Source organism: Anguilla anguilla, chromosome 12 (genome assembly GCF_013347855.1).
Source record: "Anguilla anguilla isolate fAngAng1 chromosome 12, fAngAng1.pri, whole genome shotgun sequence".
NCBI classification, from domain to species: domain Eukaryota; kingdom Metazoa; phylum Chordata; class Actinopteri; order Anguilliformes; family Anguillidae; genus Anguilla; species Anguilla anguilla.
In genome coordinates, this window is record NC_049212.1 from 5189150 (window position 1) to 5216422 (window position 27273).

At 42.6% G+C, this 27273-nt stretch overlaps 3 protein-coding genes across 4 annotated transcripts; 2 read left to right on the forward strand and 1 right to left on the reverse strand.

The window, feature by feature from the left end:
* On the reverse strand, positions 1 to 1936 carry bloc1s3 (biogenesis of lysosomal organelles complex-1, subunit 3). The gene is made up of 2 exons (XM_035384110.1): positions 1812 to 1936; positions 1 to 1579 (listed from the first exon to the last, which is right to left on the reverse strand). The coding sequence occupies exon 2, from the start codon at positions 1565 to 1567 to the stop codon at positions 992 to 994; it is 576 nt and encodes a 191-aa protein (XP_035240001.1). The 5' UTR covers positions 1568 to 1579; positions 1812 to 1936; the 3' UTR covers positions 1 to 991.
* Positions 1937 to 2007: 71 nt separating this feature from the next.
* Positions 2008 to 13313, forward strand: si:ch211-116o3.5 (uncharacterized protein LOC325902 homolog). Its single transcript, XM_035385641.1, has 5 exons — positions 2008 to 2140; positions 4848 to 5311; positions 6416 to 6682; positions 12153 to 12697; positions 13290 to 13313. The coding sequence occupies exons 2-5, from the start codon at positions 4897 to 4899 to the stop codon at positions 13311 to 13313; spliced, it is 1251 nt and encodes a 416-aa protein (XP_035241532.1). The 5' UTR covers positions 2008 to 2140; positions 4848 to 4896.
* A 4061-nt stretch (positions 13314 to 17374) lies between these two features.
* trappc6bl (trafficking protein particle complex 6b-like) lies at positions 17375 to 27021 on the forward strand. Of its 2 annotated transcripts, none has more exons than XM_035384111.1 (7): positions 17375 to 17492; positions 18492 to 18583; positions 19056 to 19123; positions 19379 to 19496; positions 20007 to 20090; positions 21666 to 21759; positions 24090 to 27021. In XM_035384111.1, the coding sequence occupies exons 2-7, from the start codon at positions 18494 to 18496 to the stop codon at positions 24119 to 24121; spliced, it is 486 nt and encodes a 161-aa protein (XP_035240002.1). In that variant the 5' UTR covers positions 17375 to 17492; positions 18492 to 18493; the 3' UTR covers positions 24122 to 27021. The 2 variants fall into 2 exon arrangements, with proteins under 2 accessions (XP_035240002.1, XP_035240003.1); XM_035384112.1 differs by lacking the exon at positions 17375 to 17492 and adding an exon at positions 17692 to 18056.
* The last annotated feature ends 252 nt before the right edge of the window (positions 27022 to 27273 follow it).

Genomic DNA, 27273 nt, shown 5'->3' on the forward strand with positions numbered 1-27273 from the left:
TAAAATGAAAAGTTTCATATTTTTATTTCACAGAGTAAAAGGTTATTCATAATACAACATGACCATCCTTTCTGTTCTTACCCATTAGGCCTCCATACCATATGAGGAAAACACTAAAGAAAGAGAGAGGTGCGGCAATGTCTGTGGACATTCAGAGCACACTCTCTTGACCCTTACACATGGCAGACAGCACGCCCCATGTAACGGCCCATCATACATGCCAATTCACCTCTCGAAGGCGGGGCCACACAGGTACTGTACTTATTCAAATCGAATGAGATCACAGGTGCACAGACTTGCAATGCAATCATTGTTTGTTTACTTAAGTAGTCAGCCTGTCTCACTGACCTTGAGCTCCGGCTGAGAAAAGTGTAACCCATTGTCCACAAGGTTGGTGAGCCTCTTAACTCTAACTCCCATTTCCCCCCTTCAGTCAGCTTCTAAATCTGGTCCCTGCCACGGTTCTCTTTTGGCGGGGGGAGTGGGGGGGGGGGGGGGGGGGGGCGTGGAGATCAATATGGCAAAGACCACAAATCACAGCGCCAACAAGTGAAGCAGGCCAACTGCATGACTAAGCCTTGCCATTCACAAATAGCTGATATTTCCTTAACACCTGAAGTCTGTTCGCAGGGGGGCTGGGGATTTATATAAGCTGTTTATTTAAAGGACGTTTTAGAAAGGTTGTATTCCCCGTTACATTTGAGACCAAATAAAGTGCAGTGGCATGTTAATAAATCAAAAATACTGATTGGCATAATACTAATGATTTAGATAATTAACATTGTGCATGGTTAGCTTCTATTTTAAAGCAATAGCCTAAACGCGAATGCAGCTACATCAAGCAGGCAAAGAAAAAAAAGCAAATGTGCAGTCTATTCGTTAAAGGCTCGACAAGCGAGGCAGTACGTTCAATTAAAAAAAAAAAAAAAAAACATTATTTTTGGACATTTCGATATTGTTCGCATAAAACAGTTAAAAGCGACTGTCAGAGTTACGGAGTGTCTATGGTGATATCGGGGAGTAGGTTACAACTAGTAATTATATCGATTTTCTCAGAAACAGATTTGAGGTCTTCTAGAATAAGACGGATGCTGTGAGAAGCGTTGATGATGCCATTCTGGGAATTGTTGAGGTGAGTTGTGGCTATCCGTATATCTTTCGTTGCGTTGCTGTACACTTGTCTGAACATCTGTGTCACGTCACTGCACAGTCGCGCGTTGTTCTCCATCAGTTTCTGCTGAAGTAGTGTGTTATAGCGACCGCTTTGCTCAGCCCTCGGAACGGGTTTCTCGTCCACGACGGATACAAAGTCTGGGGCGTTTCTGATCACAATGAGCGGCGGTAAGTCCTTGCGCAGTACTTGCGAGTATTCCGCATTCCCTGCAGCAACCAGCTTCCGCACTTTCTCTGCCTCCCCTTCGCTATCCGACTCTGATGCTTCTCCGGGAACTTTTGCCCCGGCTGCTACGGTGTGTGCCGAAGGGAGGGAAGTTAAATAAACCTCTTCATCCGAATCCGTCTCAGATGCCTCACCTTGGACCACTATCTGGTATTTGTTACTCGCCATTAACGTTTCCACCTAAAAGAGATCGTAACGCAACAACATTTTACATTTTCAAACCAGCTACTACCAGTACATAGCTTAACAAATAGCTTACTCTTTTGTAGCTAGCGCTAACAAACAAAATAACACCGTAACCTACGACAAGCAATGCAGTGTTATAGCTACCAATCGGGATAGAGTAACAGCTAGAACATTACCATACGATGCAGAGATAAAGTATAGATTATAGCAAAAGCAGTTTACAAACCGTGTACGTGTGATTACGGAGAACTGAAAATTAGTCAAAAACAAGAATCCGTAAGTAAAATCACATGAATTGGAAACCAGGAACTGCCACCACGGGGGTAGCGGCTTATGCACGCAGCCAATCAGAGACCCACTATTTGACCACGTGATGTGAGGCATGTCAACAAACCACAGTCATATGATCAGAGCGTAAACATGAAGCTACCTTGACGCAGGCGAAACGCTGCGTAAGTTGCGGTGAAAGGATGATATGTTATTTTTAACAGTAAGCGTTTAAACTTTCTGAACCACTGCAAGGAAAGGGGTTGGAGAAAGCCGCCTGGCCCCTTGGTGCGTGGGACCGTGGCTCACCAGGTTTACTGTGCGTCAGCGATACCTGAGAAAGATGGCTAGCCAGCTAGCTGGCTAACTGGCTACGGTCACTCGATCACTTTGTGCTCTGACCAATGCTAAAATATGTTCGCTAACATTAGCTAACGGCCAGCCAGCTCGCTGATGCTAAATGAATTATCTAGCTACGTAAAGGTTGTACCTGTATGTATCTATAGCCAAGTAGTTCTGTTTATTACATTATTAAATGTGCTGCACTTGCTGTACATGTGTGTTTTATGCGGTTGAGAAAAAAGGAATAATTAGCTGCAGACCATTGAGATCAAGAGCCAGTGAGGGATAGGGATCAATATCTAATCGCGACGTCATCGATGTTGCAGGTATTAAAGCGTATAAAGGAGGCCGATTGTGTTTTGTTTGTAAATGCCTTACATTTGTCGAGAAAATATCTTCAAAATGCTGACCAAAAAATTTGGCAAGCTTTCTCGCGTACCGATAAATCAACCCAGCGTGGTGTCTTGTTCCCGCTGTGATTTTGCGATTGTGCCGTTATTCTTCAACAAATGAGAATAATTTAAATGCACGTAGGATACGTATTTTCCAATGACAAAGATGTCAGCGATGACATTCACAATTATTTTTGTCCAGTACGATGACACGTGTAGCCAAATAAAGTAGGCTATACATTACTACTCAACTTTGTTTTTAAAAAAATGTATTAATGTATGTTTTGTCATTCAGTTTATACATGCATGGTTTGCCAGGCAGTTTAAAACTAAGTCATCCGTTGTGTGCTTCAGTCCTCTGGTTGTTCTAGTTCAATGAATGTAATTGCGCAGTGCGTTATCTATATTCATAAGTGATTTAACATAGATCATTAGAACTTAGTGACGGATATGCATTGGAGCTATGCTGACTGTAATGCAATTTTTTGGCCTGTTGGTACTCAGATCTCAAACTGGAAGGCCAGACAAATGTTCATAGAATCTGGATTTTCTAAAAACTTGGCTGTGATGCTGTGTATTTTAAATTCTCACAGTTGTGTCTAATAATGAATGAATACATCATAAAGTCTGAGAGTATCAGAAACCACTGATGAATAGTCAATTAATTGTGTCATCCTGGATTATATATATACACCGATCAGCCACAGCATTAAAACCACCTGCATTTTTCTGCTTTTTTCTGATTTAATATTTTATTTTCTGTTTGTAATCAAACAATTCACATGTGGTCAATGCACAGACTCAGAGCTTTTATTAAAAGGGTATTCTTATACATTTTGGTTTTACCATGTAGTAATTACAGCACTTTTTATACATAGTCCCCCATTTCAGTGTTTTAGACAAATTAACATAATGCCAAATAAAAGAGTCATGTTTTGTATTTGGTTGAATATCATTTGCATGCCATGACTTCCTGATGTCTGTGACCTATGAACATCATCAGAGTCTGGATATCTTATTGTCAGGTTGTCCTAAAAACGATACAAAAACTATTTGCATTTGAATGGATCGCTATGGGAATTGGGGGTGGGACTAGATTCAGATGTAAATTAAGCTGATACAGTATGGAACACTTGTTAGCTAAATGGCTTTAAGTCATCAAGGGTCCAAGGTATCAAATGAGCCTCAAACCACTGTGCTGCTGCCAGATATGCAGTAGGTACTACAAGCATTGTTTCTCCTGAATATTTTTTCCATTGAGTTCAACAGGAAAATTAATCAGGAGAAACAGTAGTCACTGACAGATACACACCTGCCTACTTAAGAGTGTTTCTAATCTGTCAGACAGGGGGGTTTAATTCATTATGGTGAGAATTCTTCAGTCATCACCTGTAGAGGTTGTCTTTGGCTTACCAGGTCATTTGTGAACACTCCACCAGTGCTCTCTTAATTTTGAGTGATGTTCCAAAATGTTGATTTTGGTAAGGTTAATGTTTGGCTTATCTCTCTGGCTGTTTTTAAAAACAAAAGCCTAGAATCAAGGCTAGATACTGAAAGCTCCCATTCCTGCACTAAAGAAGCAATTGAACACACCTGACTCATCACAGACACCTGTGAAGCCATTTGTCCCAAACATGATGGTGCCCTTAATGGTGGGGCTATATATAATTTGCTGTAATTTCTTGGTGAAACCAAAATGTATGATATTACCCTTTAATAAAAGCTGAGAATCTACGCTTTACATGTGAATTGTTTGATTATAAATTTACGTGTATATATATATATATTTTTTTCTGTTTATTTATATTTTTAATTGTAAAGAAACATGAGTCCTGAGGACTGGGTTGGACAGGATTAAGTTTAATTGTCACTTCTATGTGAATCATTATTCTTTCTAAAAAAAAAAAAAATGAAAGTTTGCAAATTCTTCTAAATTGCACATGTTCGTTGTATTTGATGATTTTTGTCTGATGATTTTTAACATTGGTCACTGAAGTGATAGATTTGATTCCTGGAGAAACAGAAATGTGAGGTCATCCTGTGGGCAGCAGAGTCTTTGTCAGAGGGGGAGTAGTTTCCCCATCTTGTCTGGTGTATTGGAACCAATGAAATGCTCTCAAAAAGTGCAAACCCCGCCTTCTGGTCATATTGGCAGTCTCAGTTACACCAGGCAAGATCAATAGAGCACAGAAAAGTATTTGAATCCAAATCAAGTACGCATCTGACCCAGGTCCGGTGGTTTCTCTCTCTCTTCCCTGAAGCTGCCTGCCCCGAGGGCTGCCAGCGGACCGGGCGGACGAGCGGGAGACCATGGACCTGAGCGAGAGACGGCCCAACAAGTGGTGGACGGAGACGGACACCTTCGCCATGCTGGCGCTCATCGAGGAGCTGGACCTGGTGCACGAGCTGGACAAGAAGCGGCAGCGCAACGACTCGCACTTCCGCCGGCTCCGCCACGGCCTGGCCAAGCGCGACATCCACTTCACCGTCAACCAGATCCGCAACCGCTGGAAGAGCCTCAAGCACAAGTATCGCAAGATCAAGACGGCGGGCTACCGGAGCCCCGCCGCCCGCCTGTCCGCCATCGAGGCCTTCCGCTACTTCCGCAAGCTGGACCGCATGCTGGCGGCAAGGAGGCCGCGGGCCGCGGGCCCGGGCGAGGCCACCGGGGGGAGCCACAACCTGGTGGTGCTCTCCACCTCCGACCTGGAGGACCACACCGACAGTACTGCCGCCCCCACCCGTGCCGCTTCGCCCCCGCCTTCGCTCCTGAAAGCTATGGCAGAAACGCTGCTTTCCCAGGCCTGGTTCAGGGCCTTGCATTAGCCGCTCTCTGAGCTGACCCAAGTTAATGGCCATCTTGAGTTGTTTCATGAGAAAATAATAATACCGAGGCTATGTTTAACTGGACGTGTCCAGCATTTGAAAATCAAGCTTTAAGGAGCAGAGTGCCTGCTGCTTCTCTGCTTGGCAATCCCAAAACAAGCACATGCTTACAGAGTTTATACACATCCACAAATTGTGGCTAAGTTTAAATAGAGAATCCAAAGATCCTATTAATTTCAGTGTCAGTGCTAGGTTATTTTGTACTAAAAGCATATTGATGATATTTGTGTTTTTAGTTTTATCAAAAGCAGCCGTTCGTATAGCTTTTTGGATAAAGGTCGTTAAATCTTTTATTTTTTTTCCTTTGCAGCATGTTCTTCTTTCTTTTTTTGTTCTAATTTAAATCACAATTTATTTTATTTGAAGGAGGAATTGGTCCATTGTGTATTTTTACACTAAAGTATAAGTTCCATAATATTTCTGTAAATGTGTAAATTACATACCAACAACACAAATATGTCTGTTGTGATGAGCACCCTGATGATACGAGGCAGAAAATTTTGTCCGTTTCAATAAACACCATGTTCGTTGTTGGTAGTTTGCTTGATGTCAATGCCGTGACTTAGGAGTTCCTTCCAGAGCAGACAAATGCAATTTAGTCATTTGCTTTGGCTTTCTGTGGGCATTATTTAGTTTAGTTTTTCGGTGTGCCAAATATAAATGACAGTGTATAGCCTAATGTTTTATAATGGCAACCAAAAGACTTGCATGGGTGCTGGAGAGAAACCCTCCCATCCACAGGCAACGCTAGAGCCAACTTTGATTGGTCCCGATTTGATACTGTACAGTGGGGCCTATCCGTGCACTATAACAGTGCCTTAACAGGATGACCCAATCACCAGTCCTAAATACCTTGCTTTTATCACATTGAAAGCAACACCAGAAAGACTAGTTATGACAGAATATGGCTTTTAACCGCTCTCCTCTCCTCCCCTCTCTCCAGGTGATGTTCCTCAGTCTTGTATGTCCACGTGTTGGCAGGACGCCCTCCCGGGACCAGATGGGGACAGCGAGGAAAGCAAGGGCCCCCCGGAGGAGCCGGGGGACTTCAGGACGCCCCGCTGGGACGTTGGGACCGAGGAGGTGGTGACTTTGGGGCTGTCGGGGGAGTACCTCTACCCGGTGAAGGCGGAGCCGCACCTGCTGTCTTCCTTGCGCAGCCTAGAGGGCGCCAGAGAGCCACCCGGCTGTAGCCCGAGGGACTCGCCAGGTCAGTGTGCGGATGGGGCGATCTCGGTGGTAGGCTCCCCTATACAGAGCAACATTGCGTAGCACATCAGCAGTAACTAACAGGTGCAATTCCAAGCAAACCATGCCATTAAGTTGCAGGTGGTGTATTCAGAAAGAAAATTCAGGTAAAGTCACTAAACAGGGTGTCGGGTCACCAATTTGTTGATGAAGCTGCCTGTTCTCACCTCAAGTTGAAATTTGCTGTCAGCTGATCTACGGCTGCTCCCTTTGGTCGCCCTGCACTAAATAGTAATAGCACAGGCATAATGATCCTTAATCCTTGATGATCCATTATGATCCACTTTTGAGTCACACGTCTGCATTGCACATACCGGTACTTGTTATCCCTCATTTACCAAGGTATCATTTGTTCACCATCTCTATCTGCCATACAGTATTTTGAAATGGATTTGTTTTCATTTGAACAATTAGTAAGGCCCACAACATTTGCATCAGTTCAGCTGTTTTTTTTTCCTCCTGTCAATCCTTAAATGACTCAGATTAATCGAGAAGAATTACTGATTATTATAAGGCCATTTGTTAGAGCCTCAGGGATCTGTACACTTTGGAAATGGGATTGTGAGGTGTAGGGTTCCCCAATTATTCCACCTATCCAATTATTCCAGCAATTGTATATTGTGGTTAAAATAAAAAATACAAAAAAAAAACATATCCAGTGAGTTGCTCTCCCTTTAAGATGCTCAGGGTGTTTTGGGTGGGACAGGGCTGGAGCGATCACAGAGTGAGGGACAGCTCAGATTGGGAGGGCTGGAGTGGTCCTGTGTGCTCAGTTTGGGAGGGCTGGAGTGGTCCCGTGAGATCAGATTGGGAGGGCTGGAGTGGTCCCGTGAGATCAGATTGGGAGGGCTGGAGTGGTCCCGTGAGATCAGATTGGGAGGGCTGAGATTGAGCGCATCGTTGCCAAGCTCAAGCTCAAAGGAACTGGTCGTGATGGACTGAAGCCCAGTCTTCTCAAGAAGTGCTTACCTTCCATATGGAAAGCTCTTCTGCATACCCTGAGCAGTTCTCTTGACACTGGCAGCTTTCCAGACCAATTCAAGTGGGCCAAAGTTTTTCCCCCAGTGCTCAAGGGAGATGATGTTTTTGTCTTTTCCAACTACAGACCCATCTCTATTCTTCCATGTCTCACTAAGGTACTTGAAAGTTACTTGAAATGTACCTGAATAGCATATCATGGGTTCAGAGAAAAACACTCTACTGCAATGTCTTTGGTTCAACTGATGGATATGTTTTCTAGAGCTTTTCATTGTAATAAACTTACTTAACTGGGATTTATATAGGATTTGTCCAAAGCCTTTGACTCCATAGATCACATAATCCTCCTAGTACAGGGGTGCCAAATACGTTGGTCGCGATCGACCGGTCGATCCCAGAAGGTGGTAGATTGCCGTGTTATTTTAACATATGTGTCTAATTATTCCCATTTTCATCCCATTTCCCCACGGCTTCGGCTTGACAGACAGTTACGCTTGATTGACATAAAATGTGGCCAATCTGCTGCTGTCGATAACTTTGTTGCATTAAGCGTGTCCGTTCAGTCGTGGTATCGTCCAATGTTACGTGACAGCAACACGATTACTTGCATTTTATATTGCCCAGTACAGTTGTGGTGACACGAGAAATCGGGACCATTTTAGGCAGGGAATTTCACTTAAAATATCCGATGGATAATGTTATGAATCTAAAAGCTGGTATTTTGTCCAGATATGATATTGGTGTAATGATTTAACTTTTATTCCAATACAACATGGCTTATACTATTTTTACGTGATAGTAACAAACTTTGTCAAGTTGACATGATCTGGTCCATTTTAGGTTTTGCTTTCAATATCTGATGGACAATGATGTTTTAAATCTAAACTGGATTTTCTGGATTTTCTTTGTCCACAAATAATGCTGGTCTAATGATTTTACTTTTATGCCAATGCAGCTAACCTACAATTGTAGCTAGTTCATTTTTTAAATAGAAACTACACACATGGTACTGGAAAACATAGGCTAGTTAAGCTAATAGCTCTGCCCAACACTAGATATAGAACTCTACTACACACACACAAAAGTGGTGGTTTGTGGTTTTACGCAGTAAAAAAAGTAACTAACATTTTTTGTGTTTTCTGTCTATGGGGGGAGGTTCTTGTTGTTGTTTGTTTTTTTGACTTGTTTTTGATGAAAAAAGTAAAGAAAAAAAAACTTTGAGGTTCATAGTTCATAGTTCTGCTGTAATTGTCGACTGATGACCTTGTGCTCATGGTATTAGAGACTGTTTCTTTTTGGAGATCTTAAATCTCCATTATGGCTCTGTCGGCGCAAGTTGTCTTTGGAAACAGGAAACTGTCACTTCACTGGCTCAGTGTGACCATTGTGCTTTTTATGTCATCACAATCATAAGCAGAATCACACTTGTAAAAATAGCTCAGTAAGTGTAAAAACACTCTGAATGCCTACATTTGAAAACCATGAGTTTGGACACTAAGATGAACAGGAAATTGTATAAGAATTATAAATCATTTTGAATTGATCAAAATGCAGTGACAGGTATTATAAATTATGAATGAATAAATAATGAAATAATTCATTTACTTGGTTTGTTAAAACATTTATTTTTAGTTTTATTTTTTATTTTGCCTTTATTTAAGCAGGGTGTCCTATTGATACCAGGGGTTTCTTTTGGAGAGTCCTGCAAATCATACACTACGTTTCAGACAAGCCTTGTACAAACACCTTAAAATGCAGCAGCATACATTTAAAATATAGAAAGATTTATGCACATGAACAAACACACATACATACAAGACAACTAAGACCGTTAAATTACACCAAGCAATTGCACACACTTTCGTCAGTGATTCAATTAGTCACCAAGGCCTTAAACTGCCTAAAGGCATCTAGTTTAAGTGACTCCTGAAATTTATTCCACTTGTGGTGCATACACTTCCAAAGCAGTCCTTCCCATTCAGTTGTGAATCATGGCATTTGTAGAAAAATCCAACCATAAGATCTTGTGCAATAGTTTCAGTTTCTAAAGTATAAAAGTGTGGTGCAGTAAGATAAAAATGGAGACTTGTGAGGAGTGTTTTGTATGTAAATAAAATTATGTGCTGCTTCCTCCTTGGAGTGAGCGATTGGCATGATACCGCACGGTAAAGAAGGCAGTGATGAGTAGGAAACCCATCACCTGTAATGTTACGTGATGCGCGATGACAGACTGCGTCCAGGGCTTTAAGGACTATGGCTGTGGCATGCATAGATAATATATCCCCATAGTTAAGAACCGGTACAATTGTGGCTCACACAGTCTTTTTGCGGTTTTGAAATGTGAGGCAAGACTTGTGTCTGTATAGGAATCCAATTTTGACTTTGAGTTTTTTAAATTTTTTTATTTGTAATATGCATTTTAAAAGAGAACATTTCATCAATCCACACGTAAGTATTTACAGTGCGAGACTTGTTCAATTTGATCACCGTTTAAAATGGATAAGTTTGTCCCTACTGAGTTCAGTGTCTCAGAGGAAAGTATGTATTTGGTTTTCACAGCATTTAAAACCAGTTTAGGTTTGCCAGTGCATTCTGTATGGGAGTATGTGCAGCCTGCATGTTGTACACAGACTGATTGAGTGGGCAGAGGCGTATGGGACTGCGTCATCAGTATAGAAATGCACTTTGCTAGAAATTTCATTTATGTAAATTGTAAATGGCAAAGGTCCAAGAATGGAGCCCTGTGGTACGCCTTTGTTTATCTCCAGAAAGTGTGTTCCATCCTCCACTATAGCCTGTGTTCTGTCTGAAAAGTTATTGTGAAACCAAATTTGCATATTGTCGCCAAGGGCAATGGCGACCAATCTATTTAATAAGATTTGGTTGTGTCCTGTGGCAAACAAAGTCAACAAACAAGGCTGTGCAGTATTCCTGTGAAGTGCACTCACAAAGTCATTGATTACCAGTGATGCAGCAAAGATGGTGCTGTGTCCTGGTCTAAAACCAGATTGATATTGATTCGGTCTATTATTTGTGGTTAAAAAAGCACAAAATATAATATTTACCAGATTTACCAATTCCAGAATTTTTGCTAAGCAGGGCAATTTAGAAACTGGAATTGTAATTGTTGGCATCGCTAGCATCACCCCCTTTAAATAATCGTGAAACGTGCTGCTTTCCATATGCTCTGGGTGCATCCAACACCAAGAGTAAGATTTAAAATGTTAATGAAGTACCTCCTTCTGTGTGAATTTCCCAAAAGTGAATCGTGTCCTGGTATCTTTAGCCAAACTAAAAGAATGATCAGACTGTGCAGTCAGTACGGTGGCTCGCTCCATTCATTAGAACAGCTGAAATAAAATGACAATTAAAGGCATCGCCAATTTTGTATCATCAACAGGACCGGAGTCACAATGGATAAACTGAGGTAGTGATGGGGCGAAACTGTGATTTAATGATTTGGATCACCTTTGCTTTTGGATAAAGAAGTTATGTGGCTTTTCTAATCAAGGCTGCACATTTATTTCTGTAATACATTATACTATATACACTCACCGGCCACTTCATTAGGTGACAGAAGTGGCACCCGGTGTGGTCTTCTGCTGCTGTAGCCCATCTGCTTCAAGGTTTGACGTGGTGTGCGTTCAGAGATGCTCTTCTGCATACCTCGGTTGTAACGAGTGGTTATTTGAGTTACCGTTGCCTTTCTATCAGCTCGAACAAGTCTGGCCATTCTCCTCTGACCTCTGCCATCAACAACGCATTTTCGCCCAGAGAACTGCCGCTCACTTGATATTTTCTCTTTTTCGGACCATTCTCTGTAAGTCCTAGAGATGGTTGTGCGTGAAATCAGCAGAGATCAGCAGTTTCTGAAATACTCAAACCAGCCAGTATGGCACCAACACCCATGCCACGTTCAAAGTCACTTAAATCACCTTTCTTCCCCATTCTGATGCTTGGTTTGAACTTCAGCAGATCGTCTTGACCATGTCTACATGCCTAAATGCATTTAGTTACTGTCACGTGATTGGCTGACTAGATATTTGCGTTAACGGGTGCAGTTTGCAGTTGAACAGGTGGACCTAATGAAGTGGCCGGTGAGTGTATATATATTTCTGTGTTGGCTGAAAGCAAGTCAATCCTGGGATGAATCAAACGTGACCGTGCCTTATCTTTTTGGCAAAGTCTGTCTGTGAGGTCCGTGGAAAACCATGGATGTTATCCGTTTTTTTTACCGTCTGTTGCTTAAATGGAGCATACATAGTTACTAGTTTGCTAAACACTAAGATGAACAAGAAACTGTAGTTTTGTAGAATATGCTAATAATTTTGAATGGATAAATGTGGCGTGATGGATATTATGAATATCATGAACAATGATAATTTAGATTGTTGCATTGCTGTAGTATCTCACATGAAGACGGTGAAGTTACAGTCCGGTGTCTGTCCTGCTAGGCGTGTGTGATGACATCAGCAGCCTGATCCTGCAGCAGCTGACCATCCTGAACCATCAGCTGGGGGAGCAGCTGGCGGAGCAGCGGGCCTTCCACTGCAGCATGCTGGGGCTGATGGACCGCCAAATCGAGGTCCTCCAGCAGCTCTCCAACTCCACCCGCACGCCCCCCGCCAAGGAGGCGGCCGGCGTGGAGCGGGACGCCCCCGTCAGCCAGCAGGTGCACGAGGCCCTGGTTCGGGTCCTCCGGGGCGTGGAGCAGGCCCAGGCTCAGGGCCTGGCGGCGTGCCCGTCCAAAGCCCCGCCCTCCGAGCCCCTGGCCCCGCCCTCCTGGACCGTCTCCCTGCTGGAGGTCCACCGGGGGTCCCCGCCTCCCGCGGCCGGCAGCGAGGCCCCACCCCCCGCCACCGACCCCGCCCCCGCCCCCCCCCCAGCGGCCCCCGGACGAGGGCCGGCCCGACCCCCCCGGCGCCCCCCTCCCCGAACAGCTTCCCCCCTCGCGGGGGGGCGTCCTGCTAAATGGCCTTTCAATCCGGTGCCAGCACAAGTGAGACCCCCCCCAAAACCACACGCCATCAGCTCAACCCCCCCCCAATCCATCTCCCTGTTGGAGTCTCAACTCAGAGCTGCAGTTAGGGGGATGGAGGACAACAGTTTTGGTGAAAAAACCAAACAAAAAAAACTATGGGTGCTTAACATTTTTGAGGGTTTGTAGATTTTAAGACAAACTGTACTTTATCAAATTTTAGGCATTTTAGTCAAATTTGAATTACTTTGTTTTTCAAATAGGTGGCTGCTTTGGGACTGATTAGTGACAGGCCTCGATTCATAACTCAATTTTAAGGCAGGTCTTATTATTATTATTATTATTATTATTATTATTATTATTATTAATAATTGGTTAGTTGATTTCCACTGCCTTGCAAAAGTATTGAAACCCTTGACGAATTCTCACATTTTACTGATACATGGAACTATTTGTGTGATATTTTATTTATAAACATCATAAGTCTAAGGTGCAATTGGTTTTATCTTCTAAAATACACTTAGTGACCACTTTATTAGTGTCGCCTATCTAGTACCTGGTAGGACCCCTTTTGCCCCCGGAACAGCTTGAATTCTTTGTGTCGTGGATTCAGCAAGCTTCTGGAAACGTTCCTTAGGGATTTTGGTCCATGCTGTCTCGATAGCATCACACGGTTCCTGCAGATTTTTCAGCCACACATTAATGCTGCGCACCACCTGTTCCATCTCATCCCAAAGGTGCTCTATTGGGTTGAGATCTGGAGACTGTGTAGGCCATTGGAGTTAAACTGAAGTCACTGTCATCCATGGGAACCAGCTTGAGATGATGTGTACTTTGTAACATGGTGCATTATCCTGCTGGAAGTGTCCATTTGTAAAAGGGTAGACTGAGGCCAAAAAGGGATGCACATGGTCAGCAGCAATAGATATGGTGTGGCATGCTGAAATGGTATTGAGGGGCCTAATGTGTGCCAAGAAAACATTCCGCACACCATTACACTACCACCATAAGCCTGCACGGTTGACACAAGGCAGGATGGATCCACCGATTCATGCTGTTTACGTCAAACTCAGACTCCAGCATCTGAATTTCGGAGCAGAAATCAGGTTTATCAGACCAGGAAAGATTTTACCGATCTTCAGTCATCCAGTTTAGGTGATCAAATTCCCACTGTCTCATCTTCCCGTTCTTAGCTGACAGAGTGGAACCTTGCATGGTCTTCTGCTGTTGTAGCTCATCTGCTTCAAGGTTTGATGTGTTACGCTTTCTGAGATGCCCTTCTGCATACCACTGATGTAAAGAGCTGTTATTTGAGCATTTGTGGCATTTCTGTTATTCTGTTAGCTTGAACAAGTCTGCCCATTCTCCTCTGACCTCTCTCATTAACAAGGTGTTTTTGGGCACAGAACTGCTGCTCACTGGATGTTTTTTGTTTATTACACCATTCTCCGTAAACTGGAGACTGTATTGCATGAAAATCCCTGGAAGGCAGCTGTTTCTGAGATGCTGGAACCACCACGTCTGGCACCAACAATCATACCCTGGTGAAAGTCACCAACGTTTGCTCGAAAACTAAACCTCTTCACCATGTTTGCAAGCTTTATACATTAGTATATTGGGCCACATGATTTGCTGTTTGAAGGATTAGATTATTTGCATTAACGAGCAGGTGTATCTAAAACAGTGGCCTCTGAGTGTATTTTTAAGAAAGAAAAAAAAAAACTCTAATATCCTTTTTGCATTAATGTTCAATCCCTACCCTCTGGAAGCTTCGGGTTTACACCAATGACAAAAATTACCTTAACAAAGACAGGATTGCCTTACCATTGGCTCTTCTTGTGAACCAAGGCAGTAAAAGTAACTATCACATTATCTGGATAAAAACCCCACTGAAAGATCATTGGTCAGGCTGGGAATCTAAAGGAAAGGTGTGAAGACTAAAGGGGCGACATAGCTCAGGAGGTAAGACCGATTGCCTGGCAGTCGGAGGGTTGCCGGTTCAAACCCCACCCTCGGCATGTCGAAGTGTCCTTGAGCAAGACACCTAACCCCTAACTGCTCTGGCGAATGAGAGGCATCAATTGTAAAGCGCTTTGGATAAAAGCGCTATATAAATGCAGTCCATTTACCATTTACCATAAAGAATATTTCACAGAGATTAAAAACGTAAAATTGTACAAATGGATAAATTATGAAAAGGGTACAAAATAATTTCCAGGTGTGTGGATATCCCAGTGAGCACAGCTGGATCAATAATCAGGAAGTGGAAGCTGCCTCACACCATCCAGGCACTGCCTATGGAAGGCCGCCCCTCAAGTACTCCGTGTCTCGTCAACAAGGGGACTTGTGCGGGAAGCCATAAAAAGTGGAGTTTAGGTACACCAGTCTACCATAACAAGAGGGGTTCAAGGGGTTTGAATACTTTTGCAAGACACTGCATTTTAACAAATCACAAACGTCACAGAGTCTTTAAAATAAGATGAATCTTCCACATAATTTAGTACCTCATAGCATAACACCCAAAAGGTGAAATTGGACATTTTAAAGCTTCTGAGAGTTCCTGATTTGTACCAATGAAAAAAAAAAAAGCTTACTGTTTAAAGGACTGTCCTAAAAGTGCTTTATGAATTCTGGCCAATGAACAGCAGTGTAGCTCTACTCTCTATGGTCAAGGAGAATGCTCACGCCTGCCAGACTGGGATCAATGGTCTCTTGGTGTTTCAGGCTGAATACTCCTACTGGAGGGTATTGCTGTGTGATTGCAGTGGTTGATGATGTGTCTTTCTGTCCAATCACAGTGGACTCCGCCCTGTGCGGCTCAACACAGGTTTGTTACAGCCTATGTATATTTGCCTTTTTTCCCAACGACAAAGTTTTGTTGGCCATCTTTAAAGAAGTGTTGTTAGCGCCCTAACTGAAAATTCACATTAGGTGGTAGAAAAACAAGTTATAGCAAATATTTATAGTACTGAGTGGGAATCATAAGAAACGTGTGAGCTTTAGGCCAAAATCACAGGGGCAATATTTGTCCTTAACTCCATATGAAACGTGAATTAAATCTACTGAATCTAGCATTGTGCCATGGCATGCTAATGAAGTATTGCACATCTGATGTTACGTAGAACATTCTTTCCTTGATTTAAATACCATTGTACTTAGATTGAACAATCACTAGCTAAATGGGTTTTCATATGAGAATTTGTTAGGCCAAGATCAAACAATATTTTATTCAGTTTCACATATGCTAAATTTCAGCTTATTTCCTACAAGTGTGTACTCCTTACTTCTTTTGTTTCTTTAATTCATACTTTATCATAGTGTTGCAGAGCAATGTAGACTATGCTTACTTGAATCATGAAGGGAAGGAACGTTGAAAAACTTATTTACTAATTTAGATGTTGGTAAAGTGTGTGCACCGTTAATAACTTTATTCAGTTGGGCAACATTTTAACATTTCACATAACCAGTTTGAAGAACTAATGCTACTTTGAAATTGTATCCACTAGACTTTTGGACCTATTTCATTTGGTCAGTACTAAAAATGCCACAGTATTGCTCTAAGACAGAGTGAAAGTATTATGTTGTTCTGCTTTGAGTATGCAGAACAATTTTAGCTTATTCAGTGGTGACCTTCTGTTTTACATGACTAGGCTTTGTATAGAATCCTCTCATTGTCTTGAAGAGGGTATCATTTCTTAGTTACAGTAAACACAGCATGTATTATTAATGCCACTAGATTTTAAATACCACAAAAAAAGAAAGAAGGAAGATCAGGTTATTGACTTGTCGCCCAGGTCTCTTTTTCCGCATTTTCCCCAAAGGCAGCTGAACCCACTGTATACCAGTAAGAATAATTCAAAATACTGTACTTTGCAGACTTGACTGGTCCAGTGACAGTAAATGGTGCTGAATATTCACCTTTTTGTCCTATCCAATGTATCCATATACAGAGGGAAAAAAGCTGAAATTGTAAAATATCATTTCAAATATGGTTTACTGCTGAAACTGGCAGTCCTGTCTGTGACACTTTACAAGTAGCCTATTCATGTTCACATGTTGTATGTCATAAACTGTGTATGAGTTCAGAAACGATAAATTGGCGTTACTGACACCTATAGCAAACCGGCAACCCGCTATTTATGTTACATAAAGCATTTTTCATCAGTCTAAACACTGCTGAATGGGAATGAAATTTTGGGAGCTGCATGAAAAAAGCACATTTATTAACAGTGACGTGTCTAAACTGCATATGTATAAAGCTGTGACTTCATCCCAAAGAATCTCGAGAATTTGAAGGATTTTTTTCCGTTGGGTCATTTAAGGACTGGCGTGGGACAAAGCGTTTGCAATATGCGGTATTATACGAATTTTGGAGAGCATGAATTTAATGTAAATAAAATACAATTTTGGATGTGTCAGGCAAGTTCACTTTTTATCTCCCCCTCCCCCCTAAGTTCCATGGTTGCAGTTGTCCTTTTGATTTACTCTCTAGCTTAGGAACGTGGTTTGTGTCCATTTGTTTGCTCTCAGCACTTAATAACAATCATAATAAATATAATTATTTTTTATATATCAAAGAGTCTGTTTCTTGAATTCTGTGGCCCTACACTTGCACACATCAAATGCGGGTGGGTGCCCGCGAGAACCTTCAGGTACCGGTTGTGAATCCTGCAGTCTGTCCTCTCGAGATCGACTAACTGTCCTCACGTGATGCACGTAAACCTACACAAGATTGTCCCACTGCGGTATCCTGAAACAGGAAGTAGTTTGGCTAATAATTGTTTACATCCTGAAGCAGGTGATCGTTTTCAGTGAGGTACTGTTTTTCAATGTCTTTAAAGCGTAGATACTTTTTATATACGGTAATAGAAATTGTGATTTAGGAACTTATACGTGTCCATTTATCTTTAGCTAAAATCCACATCTCGCGAATCTATTCCAAACTAGCTAGCGTTGGCTAGCTTAGCTAGCTAGCAAACTGGCTGCCTTCCAGTTAACTTGGCATTAAATCGCCAGTGATTGGACAGATAAATCACTGCCGAGCTCAGCTTCACGTTTCTCTTTTTATATCTTTAATGTTAAACTTCTGCGTTTTAAGACAATGTAAACAATACTTTAAACAGCCAATTTAACGCGCTGGCTGGCTGGCCGGCCAAGTTCGCTAAGGTTAGCTAGACTAAACTTAGTGAAGTTGTTAGCTAACTTCATGTTCGAAGAAAACCCAGACATGTTACCCATTTAGATGTCTGTTTTCGGGCTGATCAAAATATAGTCTGTCAACGTAGACAAACCCTTGATTTTGCACTGCGAAAATGAACTCTATTGTCAAAAAACGAATGGAAAAAGACCAAATTATCAGCTGGTTTCTTAAAACACTAAGGTGCTTATTTGTTTATCTAAATAGCAAGCTAGCTTAATAATTAGTACATGCTTATGTTTGTACAGTACATATAACTTATCTTTTTTTGTTATTCGTTTACATCATACTTATAATTCTAGAAATCCAAGCCAGAAACGGTGCTTGTTACGTCAGGTTTAGCCGAGAAATGATTTGTCATGTGCGCTGGTGGTTTGCCACAATTCCAGCACAGATATTTTCATGTATTCAGGTTTGTTTAACATTAGTTCGAAATGCTGTTTCCACAGGTAGGGCCGTGCATATGCATGGTCACAAATACTTTATATAAAAAGATCGGATTTACTGCTAGCAAACTGCTGTTTTAAACAAATAATCTCATATTTTATATTGATCTGAAACGTTAACATCTTAAGTGGTTGTTATCGTTATGTAGTGTCTTATGTTACCTGGTTACAGATATGGCCGACGACGCACTGTTTGAGTTTCTACACATGGAAATGGTGGCACACATTTACAAGGAGCAGGCTTCTCGTGCTGAGACGGAACAGGTAATGCCAGTTCAATGAACAAATTCTCAATTGCAATAGTGCTCTCAGTATCTAAATCCAAGTTCAGTACAGATGCACCGGCTCTGTGTTAAAACCGAGTGAAACCTGCGCAATAATAATAATTCTCGTAATAATCTTGATTTTATTTGCCCTTTCGACTTATTTTTAATGATGATGCCTGTTGTGACAAAACAGGTATGGTGTATTTCTAACAATGTCTTTAATCTTCTGGTATGTAGCCTGTAATAATAACACGTTTAAGTCTGATTACTGAAGTTACGATTTAGGGCACACAGCAACATCTAGAAAGGGCTACAGAGGCACAATCAAATTGCAGTAATTTCTTGCACGCAGTAGCACAATGTTTTACATTATTCAAGCCAGTGACAACCAGGCTGGCCTTTTTTTTTTCAATTGAACCTGCTGAAACAGTATGCTGTTTGTAAGTGAGCTGTTTATCTCTTTGCTTCAGGAGAGAACTACTAGTGTGTCCATATTAGAAGGCATGGGGTTCAGAGTTGGACAAGGACTAATTGAAAGGTATTGATTTTGTACCAAAATTAGTATTTTGTGAAATATGTACTTTTTAAAGTAATTTTGCTATAGTGGCATGAAATGCAAGAATAAAATGGCCGATTTAAACCAGGGTGGAAAAAGTTGCATTTAAAACAATGTCCAGTTCATCGAATCAATCTAACTCGAATGTGACTCTTTAAAGTCTCCAATTTATTTGTCCAAAAGTAATTGTAGTTCTTATGTCGTTACCGGGAGTCTAACACTGTGCTTACCATCAAGGATTACGAAGGACACGCCCGGTTTCAAAGACGACCTGGACGTCATGAAGTTCATCTGTAAAGATTTTTGGATAAGCATGTTCCGGAAGCAAATTGACAATCTGAGGACAAACCATCAGGTGCATTTCTCTGGATAAACACATTCATGATGCTTAGCAAAGACTCTTGTAGTTGATTAGAAGAATCAGGTGTGTGCACCCACACTGGCCCTTTCTGGATAAGACGGGGGACCCCAGCTCTAAAACATGAAAAGCACGTAATCAAGAAAAATGAACAGTTTGCTAAAATTCTGGGATTGCAGTTGAGGTTGGAATGAAAACCAGCATACATGATGATCCCCCAGGACCGAGTTTGAGAACCACTGATTTAAAGGGGGGGAAAAAAAACACATTGAGGCAATTACATGTAAACTTTATACACTGAGTGTTATACAAGTCATTTCTTTTGTTCCATGTTATATCATGACCCACCTGCATCACTCCTGTAACCGGGCAGTGGGGCTCAACCTGGGAACCACTGCTATGTCGTGATAGCATGCCGTATACAATGTGTATTTACATAGTATCACCGAGTACATGTCATGACATAGTGTAATGTAAGTGCACTAACTGTGGTTCTGTTGCTTATAGGGCACTTACGTGCTACAGGACAACAAGTTTGCTCTTCTCACCCAGCTGTCCAATGGGAAGCAGTACATGGAGGAAGCACCCAAAGTAAGACTGTTCACCTCATTTTGTCCACGCAATCCTGTAACTGTCAACAAATTCAAACCGTAACCGTTTCAAAGGGCACTCCAGGAGGCGGAGAAACCCCATGAAAGACGGGCGCAAACACGCATCCTCGCGTTCGTGAGAAAGGCGGGTGTTCAAACAGCCGAAGGAGAGCCGTTTCGACGCTCCTTATTTCTTTCGCCCCCGTCGGTGCAGAGGCGCGCGTCTGCACTTAAAAGACCAGCCTTTGAATGGAGACGCGTTCTCGTCGACGTCCGTCAGGTTGTAGGCGCAGCGTCCTCGCTCGCCCGCCACGCTTGTAGTGGACCGTTCGGGCTCGCGCGGCGTGAACGGAGTGCCTTTGCCCGTCCGTGCGGGCTTCGATGCGCGTCACTTCCTCGTTTGTCATTTCCCCCTGAAATGATTCTGTGAGAAGGGACACCGCAGGAGGGTGTCTAGCTGGATGGACCCGTGTTGAATAAGCATTATGAGGGCCGTTCGTGCACGCAGATGAAAAGGGGGAAGGCTTCCTTTGACGTGAAAATCAGAATTGACGTTCATGCGCGGAGCACATTTTCTTCCTTGGAGCGGGCATCACGTCACCGTGAGAGGCCTTGCGAGCCTCGCGTTCTGTCCCCCGCCATGACAAAAAGCGTTGACACGACCGCATCCCGCTCACAGCGCTTCCAACGAATAAAAATAAACCACCATAGATCATGGTAAATGGTAAATGGTAAATGGACTGCATTTATATAGCGCTTTTATCCAAAGCGCTTTACAATTGATGCCTCTCATTCGCCAGAGCAGTTGAGGAGTAGGTGTCTTGCTCAAGGACACTTCGACACGCCCAGGGCGGGGTTTGAACCGGCAACCCTCCCGACTGCCAGACAATCGGTCTTACCTCATGAGCTGATCAGATGTATGACAAATATTTACAAACAAAATGTACGAGCCATCTCTGAAGAGGCTACGTGTTACTTTTGCTGAGACTTGTTTGGGTAATTTTGAAGGGCAGTTGGAAAAAGTCCTGCCGCTCTACCCCCAAAAATTGGTTGCAAAAGCAGTCCGCATCAATCGGCACACCTGATTTGAAATGGACCCTTAATTGGCCTCACGTGGGAACCTTCCAATCAGTGAATAAATTAACCAATCACAATCAGTCAATCAGTTGGTATGGCTGCAAGGCATGCTGTGCACTATAATTTGACGTAGAGTCCATGCCACTGCTGAATCAAGTTTATCGCGCTGTGGTTTTTTGAATTGAAATATAACATCCATGAAGCTTACGCATGGATTTTTTTTTTTCACACATAAGCATACATTTTAAAACAGGTCCGGCCCCCACTGCAGTGAAAGGCTGCCCCTTTAGAGTCGCACATACACACACTTGCGAACAAACACACACTCACTCATGCACACACACACACACATTCACACTTAGGCACTTGCACACACACGCACGCACACGTACAGTCACACTCACACTCGCGTACGCACACGCACACTCTCACACTACCTGGGATTCATGTACAGGCTTGGGTGACTGAGCGAGCATTTTTTCCGGGTCTTTCTCCGCAGTACCTGGCGTTCTCCTGTGGGTTAGTGCGGGGCGCCCTCTGCAACCTCGGCATGGACAGCGTGGTGACGGCAGAGGTCTCCACCATGCCTTCCTGTGAGTATCGCACCCCCCGGTGGCGTGACTCTGCACTGCAGCTGCAGTTCATAACTTCAAACTCAGTCCATTTTGGGCCGCAGGGGGACCTCCGTAGGTCACTCTTGGACGGAAGTGCAGATTTAGCACGTGGCAGATTTACGCTCGGAATGAATTTACAGTCGGAAAAGTGTCCCGTTCAGAACATCTGCTCATGCCTGATGAAATGCTTCGGAGGTCCCAGTACGTTTATATCTTCTGTTCTCACTCCTGCCACAGGGCCATATCTTATCCGGTCAGTGAATTGGAGCTGAGGCTGATTGGCAGACATGGACCGGTTTCCCTAGTTTCTCTCCAGCAGACCACAGTTTGGCTTCAGCTGTTATTCAATAGCACGCAGATTCCCGTACACGTATAGCCGGTCCTTACGTCCGTTATGAAGATACCCTGATGGCGTGTGGAAAATATGCCGTGGTTAAAATGGAGCAGCCGCGTTCCCTTGCCCATGCCACTCGTGCATGAAGCGTGTTAATTGGCAGCAGGTATGCCCCCCGCCGTGCCAAGCAGTCCGGAGGCGTGGGCGCTGTGGGCATTTGGGCTTATTCTGCCCAAGCGCCGAGCTCGCCCGCCGTGCGGTCTCTGGCGGGGTACGCCACCGCGTCATACCGCCATCTGTCTAGAGAAAACGGCCGTCTGTACGATCCCCATGGAGAAGCCGCACAAGTCCAAGAGAAGATTAGATTAGATTAGATTAGACTTCATCAGATTTCTCTGAAATATGTCTTGTGTCACAAGCCATATTCCTTTTCACATATAGAGGAACAGACACACATTGGTACAGTAATACAAGACAAACAGTACAAACAGTTGTAGCACATTTCGCTATTATTATTATTACTATTATTAATAATAATAATAATAATAATAATAATAATAATAAATATAGCTGCAAGCAGCGATACACAGGGTCCAAGCACGCCCAGCCAATACTATGCCACGAACAAGTGGCCAATCAATGCTAAAATCGCACAGTGACGAAAGGGACGTACCAGTGCACCAAGTTTGAGAGGTCTCACCACCTTTGTGGTTTGGCCAAAACTTCCAAAATGGATGCAATCCAAGATGGAAGCAACAAATAAGGTGCACATATATGTTCCAGATAAGGAAGTCGATTACTAAAGCAAGTTTTAAATGTCTAACAGACAACAGTGATTTTTCATGAATTTTTGAATAATGCCCTATAGCACCATCATATGACTCAATTAGACCAATACTTTAGCGTTGGGCTCCAGCTGTGAGTTGCTGCCTAATTTAATCAATTTTTGTTAATCAAAACTTGTGATAATCCATGCCCACGTAAGTTTTTGACTTACTGTAGCCTTGTGTTTTGGAGTATCAATTTTATTTATTATAGTTATATATAAGACCATGGACTGTAAAAACTAATTCAAGTTCATGTTGATACATAAAATGATCTAGGAGGAGATAGCTTTGAAAGGTTTTTCAAAAAAAATTAAAATAGCAAAAAATTCAATAAGGAGGACTTTAATGGTCTTTGAGGAAAGTTTGTTTGTAATGAGCCAGGGAATCTAAGGAAAAAAGAATGTTGACAATAGAACAAATGTTTTAAGTTATAGCCCAAAAAAGCAAAAAAAATTCACTTTCTTCGTGCAGCACCACCACCTGACCAATCTAGGTAGTGTTCCTTATCTGAGTAGCAGTTTGGAATGGGAACCTACCTGCCAAATTCTGTTGCTTTACGATGTACAGTTTTTGCTGCGCGAATATTTTTAGGGAAGAAAATAAAAATCAGAAGAAAAACAATATGGTTTCAGCACCTGCAGAGGTTAAAGGGCTTGATTTTGCGATGCAGTTTGCATGAGTGGAGTTTTAGGGCTGAATGCAGGCCCTGGCATGGATTTTTCTCCTGAACCTGGAGTTTTCCTGGCTCAGCTGATGCTGGGCCACACTTAAAAAGACGGGTGATTTGAGCACTTATCACATTGGCTGGACCTAAATGGTTCAGGCCAAAATTTAAATGGGAAGCTGAAAAGTGTTGAATATGTGCTGTTGCCAAGAATTTTATTCATGGACCCAGTAGTTTATAAGATATTTGTGAATCTGCGCTGTTGCACGAGGATAATAAAAGTTTGTGTTAGCGAAGCTATATGGCAGAAGTGTGTGTTTTTTCACAAAGCTGTATTTGCATTTAATTTGTTATCATTAATGTTGTTTCATTATTCATAAAGTAAAAAAAAAAAAACAACTGGCGTCCATTTTAATAAATTATATTTCAAGAGTTGAATGAGTTGTGAAGATTTTTTTTTTTTTTTTTTTTTTTTGTCTTTCAGGTAAATTTCAGGTTGTGATTCAGAAAACGTAAAACGGACTGCCCTTTCAGGGCTGTGGAAAGCCCCCCCCCCCCCACGCAGCAGAAATAAGCGGAACGTCGGCAAAAAGGACTGATCTGAAATGTATTAGAAGATGGTTTTAAACCACATGACGTCAGCTCGGGTATGCTGTGGTCCCCAGCCTTGGTCCTGGAGAGTCGCAGGGTCTGCTGGGGTCCCCATCTCCGGTCTTCTGAAGTCACATGGTCTGTGGTTTTTTTGTAAGGCGATTTAACTGTGTCATCGATCGATTCAGTGCTGAGCAACAACAAAAACCAGCAGACCCTGTGACTTATCAAGACCAGGGCTGGCGTTTGCTGTTTTCCAGAAATGTCCCTTTAAAAAGGTGTGTGTGTGTCAGGACTGTGTGCGTTTGGGAGGGGCGGGGCTGAAATAAGCCAATGGTGAAGCATATAACGTGATGTCATATACAGGAATATAACGAAAAGAAAAGATTACAGGGAAAGAATGTTTGTTGTTTCGTTGCATTGCCTGAAAGCTTTCAATTTGAAAATTCTCTTTAGTTTACCTGTGGTCATTGTTTTTTTGTTAAGATCTGATTTGGATCACTGTTGACCTCAGATCTCTGTAGAGATGAATGCAAGAAAGTGTCTGCCGATGGTTTTTATTTTATTTTTCTTGTTTTATTTGCCAAGAAAACAAGAAAATGAATGAAAAGCCATATTTTTTGTCTTATTCATCGAGATCTTAGATTTGTACAGTTCTCTGGTTATATTTTATTTTCTATACTAGCATAAACTGTATTTTCTGAATAATGTCATGTAGGGCCTTAAAAGTAATCGACTGTATTTTCTTTGTTGTGAATGTTGTCTTATTGAAATATTGCAAGTTCAACATTCAGACAGAGTTCAGGCACTCCCCAGTTTACTCCCCTCTAGTGGTGCAGTGCTGGTACCGCAGCCCGTTGGCATTGAGACGTGCACACAGAGCCAAAAACAACGTCCTCTCGGCAAGGGTAACCTTCCAAAAAAGTGATCTCGGCTTTACTGAGTTAGCGTATTTATTTTTAACATTTGGCACCGCCGTTTGTTTTGGTTCTGTTTTTTCCGGTGAAGCGTCACCATAGTAAATTCGACTCGAGGGCATAAACAACTATCTGAAATTTGTAAACATCAATCAGATTCCATCACATGACTCACATATCTGAGGAAAGACTGGCATAGTGGAATTAGCTGCTGCGCCTCTTTCAACCACCAGGTGGCAGCGGTTCACAAGAGGGGATTCCACATACGAACGGCAAGCTTGGGAAGACACGCAGGTCCGGGCAGAAGCCTGCCTGGTCTGCTGTTTGGCACGCTTAACCATTTGCGGACTGTTTGCTCGAAGGAGATGGCCTGTCAAACCAGGTCCATTGAAAAGTCTTGGTGATATCTGGGGTTTCTATCATTCTTCCCCGAGGGCAGGATTGAAAAAACAGCCATCACCAAAGTGGAACTACCAACTTCACTCGCCCCCCTAGTCCGTCCGAGTAGGAGTCTGCACTCACGGCCACACTCCATGAAAGATTTAAAATTTTGAGAGAGACACAGACTAAACACATGCACTGTGAATTGTCCTTGGCTTAAGGAGCGGTTTCAGTATATCACAGTAGAGAATACAGAGTGAACACCTGCATATGTGCTTCAGAGGCGGTGGATGAAGACCTACGGGTCTAAACGTTGAGTAAAGACATCACTTGGAGCATAAGTGTTGGTTTTTGTTCTGGATTTTCTAATGAGATGGGTTACACAGCAACTGCCTGAGCCAGAAACATTTTTTAAGTGCAAATGTTTTATTGTTTGTAAACTAAGTAGCAGGGTAGGGGAGCAATAGCAGGGATCCCTCCAGTAGGAAAGTGTCCGACGTTCCATTATGATATTTATTGTTTTATTTCTTTTAACAATCTCCGTGTGAAGGTTCAGGAGCCGTAGCCCCTTGGTTGTCTGGCCCTTGGCAGTGAGCAGCGTGTTGAGTGTAATTTCAGAGCTGTTGGGGGAACATGGTGTGCTTTACTAGATGCTGCAATCTGACATGCTTTGGGCCGTGAATCACCCTGAACGGATGGGTGGACCTGTTCTGTTTGCTTACGATTTCAGCTCAGATATGAGAACCACCCCCCCAACCCTCCCCACCCCACCCCCCAGCAAGGGAAGGGGGGAGAGAGAGTGCCTGCCTTCCAGGTAATTGATCGGGGGAGGGGATCCAGCGCAACAAGCGACAAGTCCTCTATGGGTTGCCGCCATTCAAAATGACTCAGTTTACCATATTCATGTGGCAAAACAAAAGAAAAAAAACGAAACCATTGATCACACAGTTTTTTTGGATCATTTAAATGAATTCTATGGTTTTAATATGAAGCAAATTCATAGGTCGGTTTGTGGAGGTTAGATGGCGTCCCTTGTTCATATTTCTCCAATTAAAGGTCTGTCCCCATCTGAATTCAAGGTCATGATCATTTAACTGAACATTTTCATTTGTAGTGCATATTTCAAATGTGAATAAACCTAGAAGTTTGTTTTCAAGAAGCTCTTGACAGGAACTACATTCCTGAGGTCTGCATTTGCTATGACGTGTCACACACAGTTGATTGAATATTATTATGATGAATAGTTATGTATGTGCGTGAGAATTTTACGTCCAAGGGGTTATATGTGTCAGCCCGTACAAAAGCGGGGATTTTTAATGAAAATGTAGTTTAGAGATCACCTGGGGTACATGGATCGGTTTGTGGGCTGGGCTTTACGCTGAGTGAATCTGGGACAGACTATTAAATATTTGTGCTGCCATATTTTGAAACAGAAGCAAACTGCCATTCAAAAGCCACGAGGTAGAAAACCTGAAAATAGCATCACCATGGCTCATAGATTGCGTGACTGCTTGGCATGACGAAATACAACATTCAGGGTGTTACTAAATATATTTGTTTGTCTTTCTGCAAAGTTTTACTTTACATTTTGTGTAAAAAAAAAAGTGATTTTAAAAATCTGAGCTGTCTGCGAGAGGCCTCGTAGCATAATTTGTCAAATTAGAGGAGTCCCAGGTTTATGACTTGTTTAATAGGGAGACCAGGTGGTTTAGTGTGGGCTTTGCCCCACAGGATGTAGATTGCCATTTTAATGCACATGTTTGACACACAGCCTCCTGC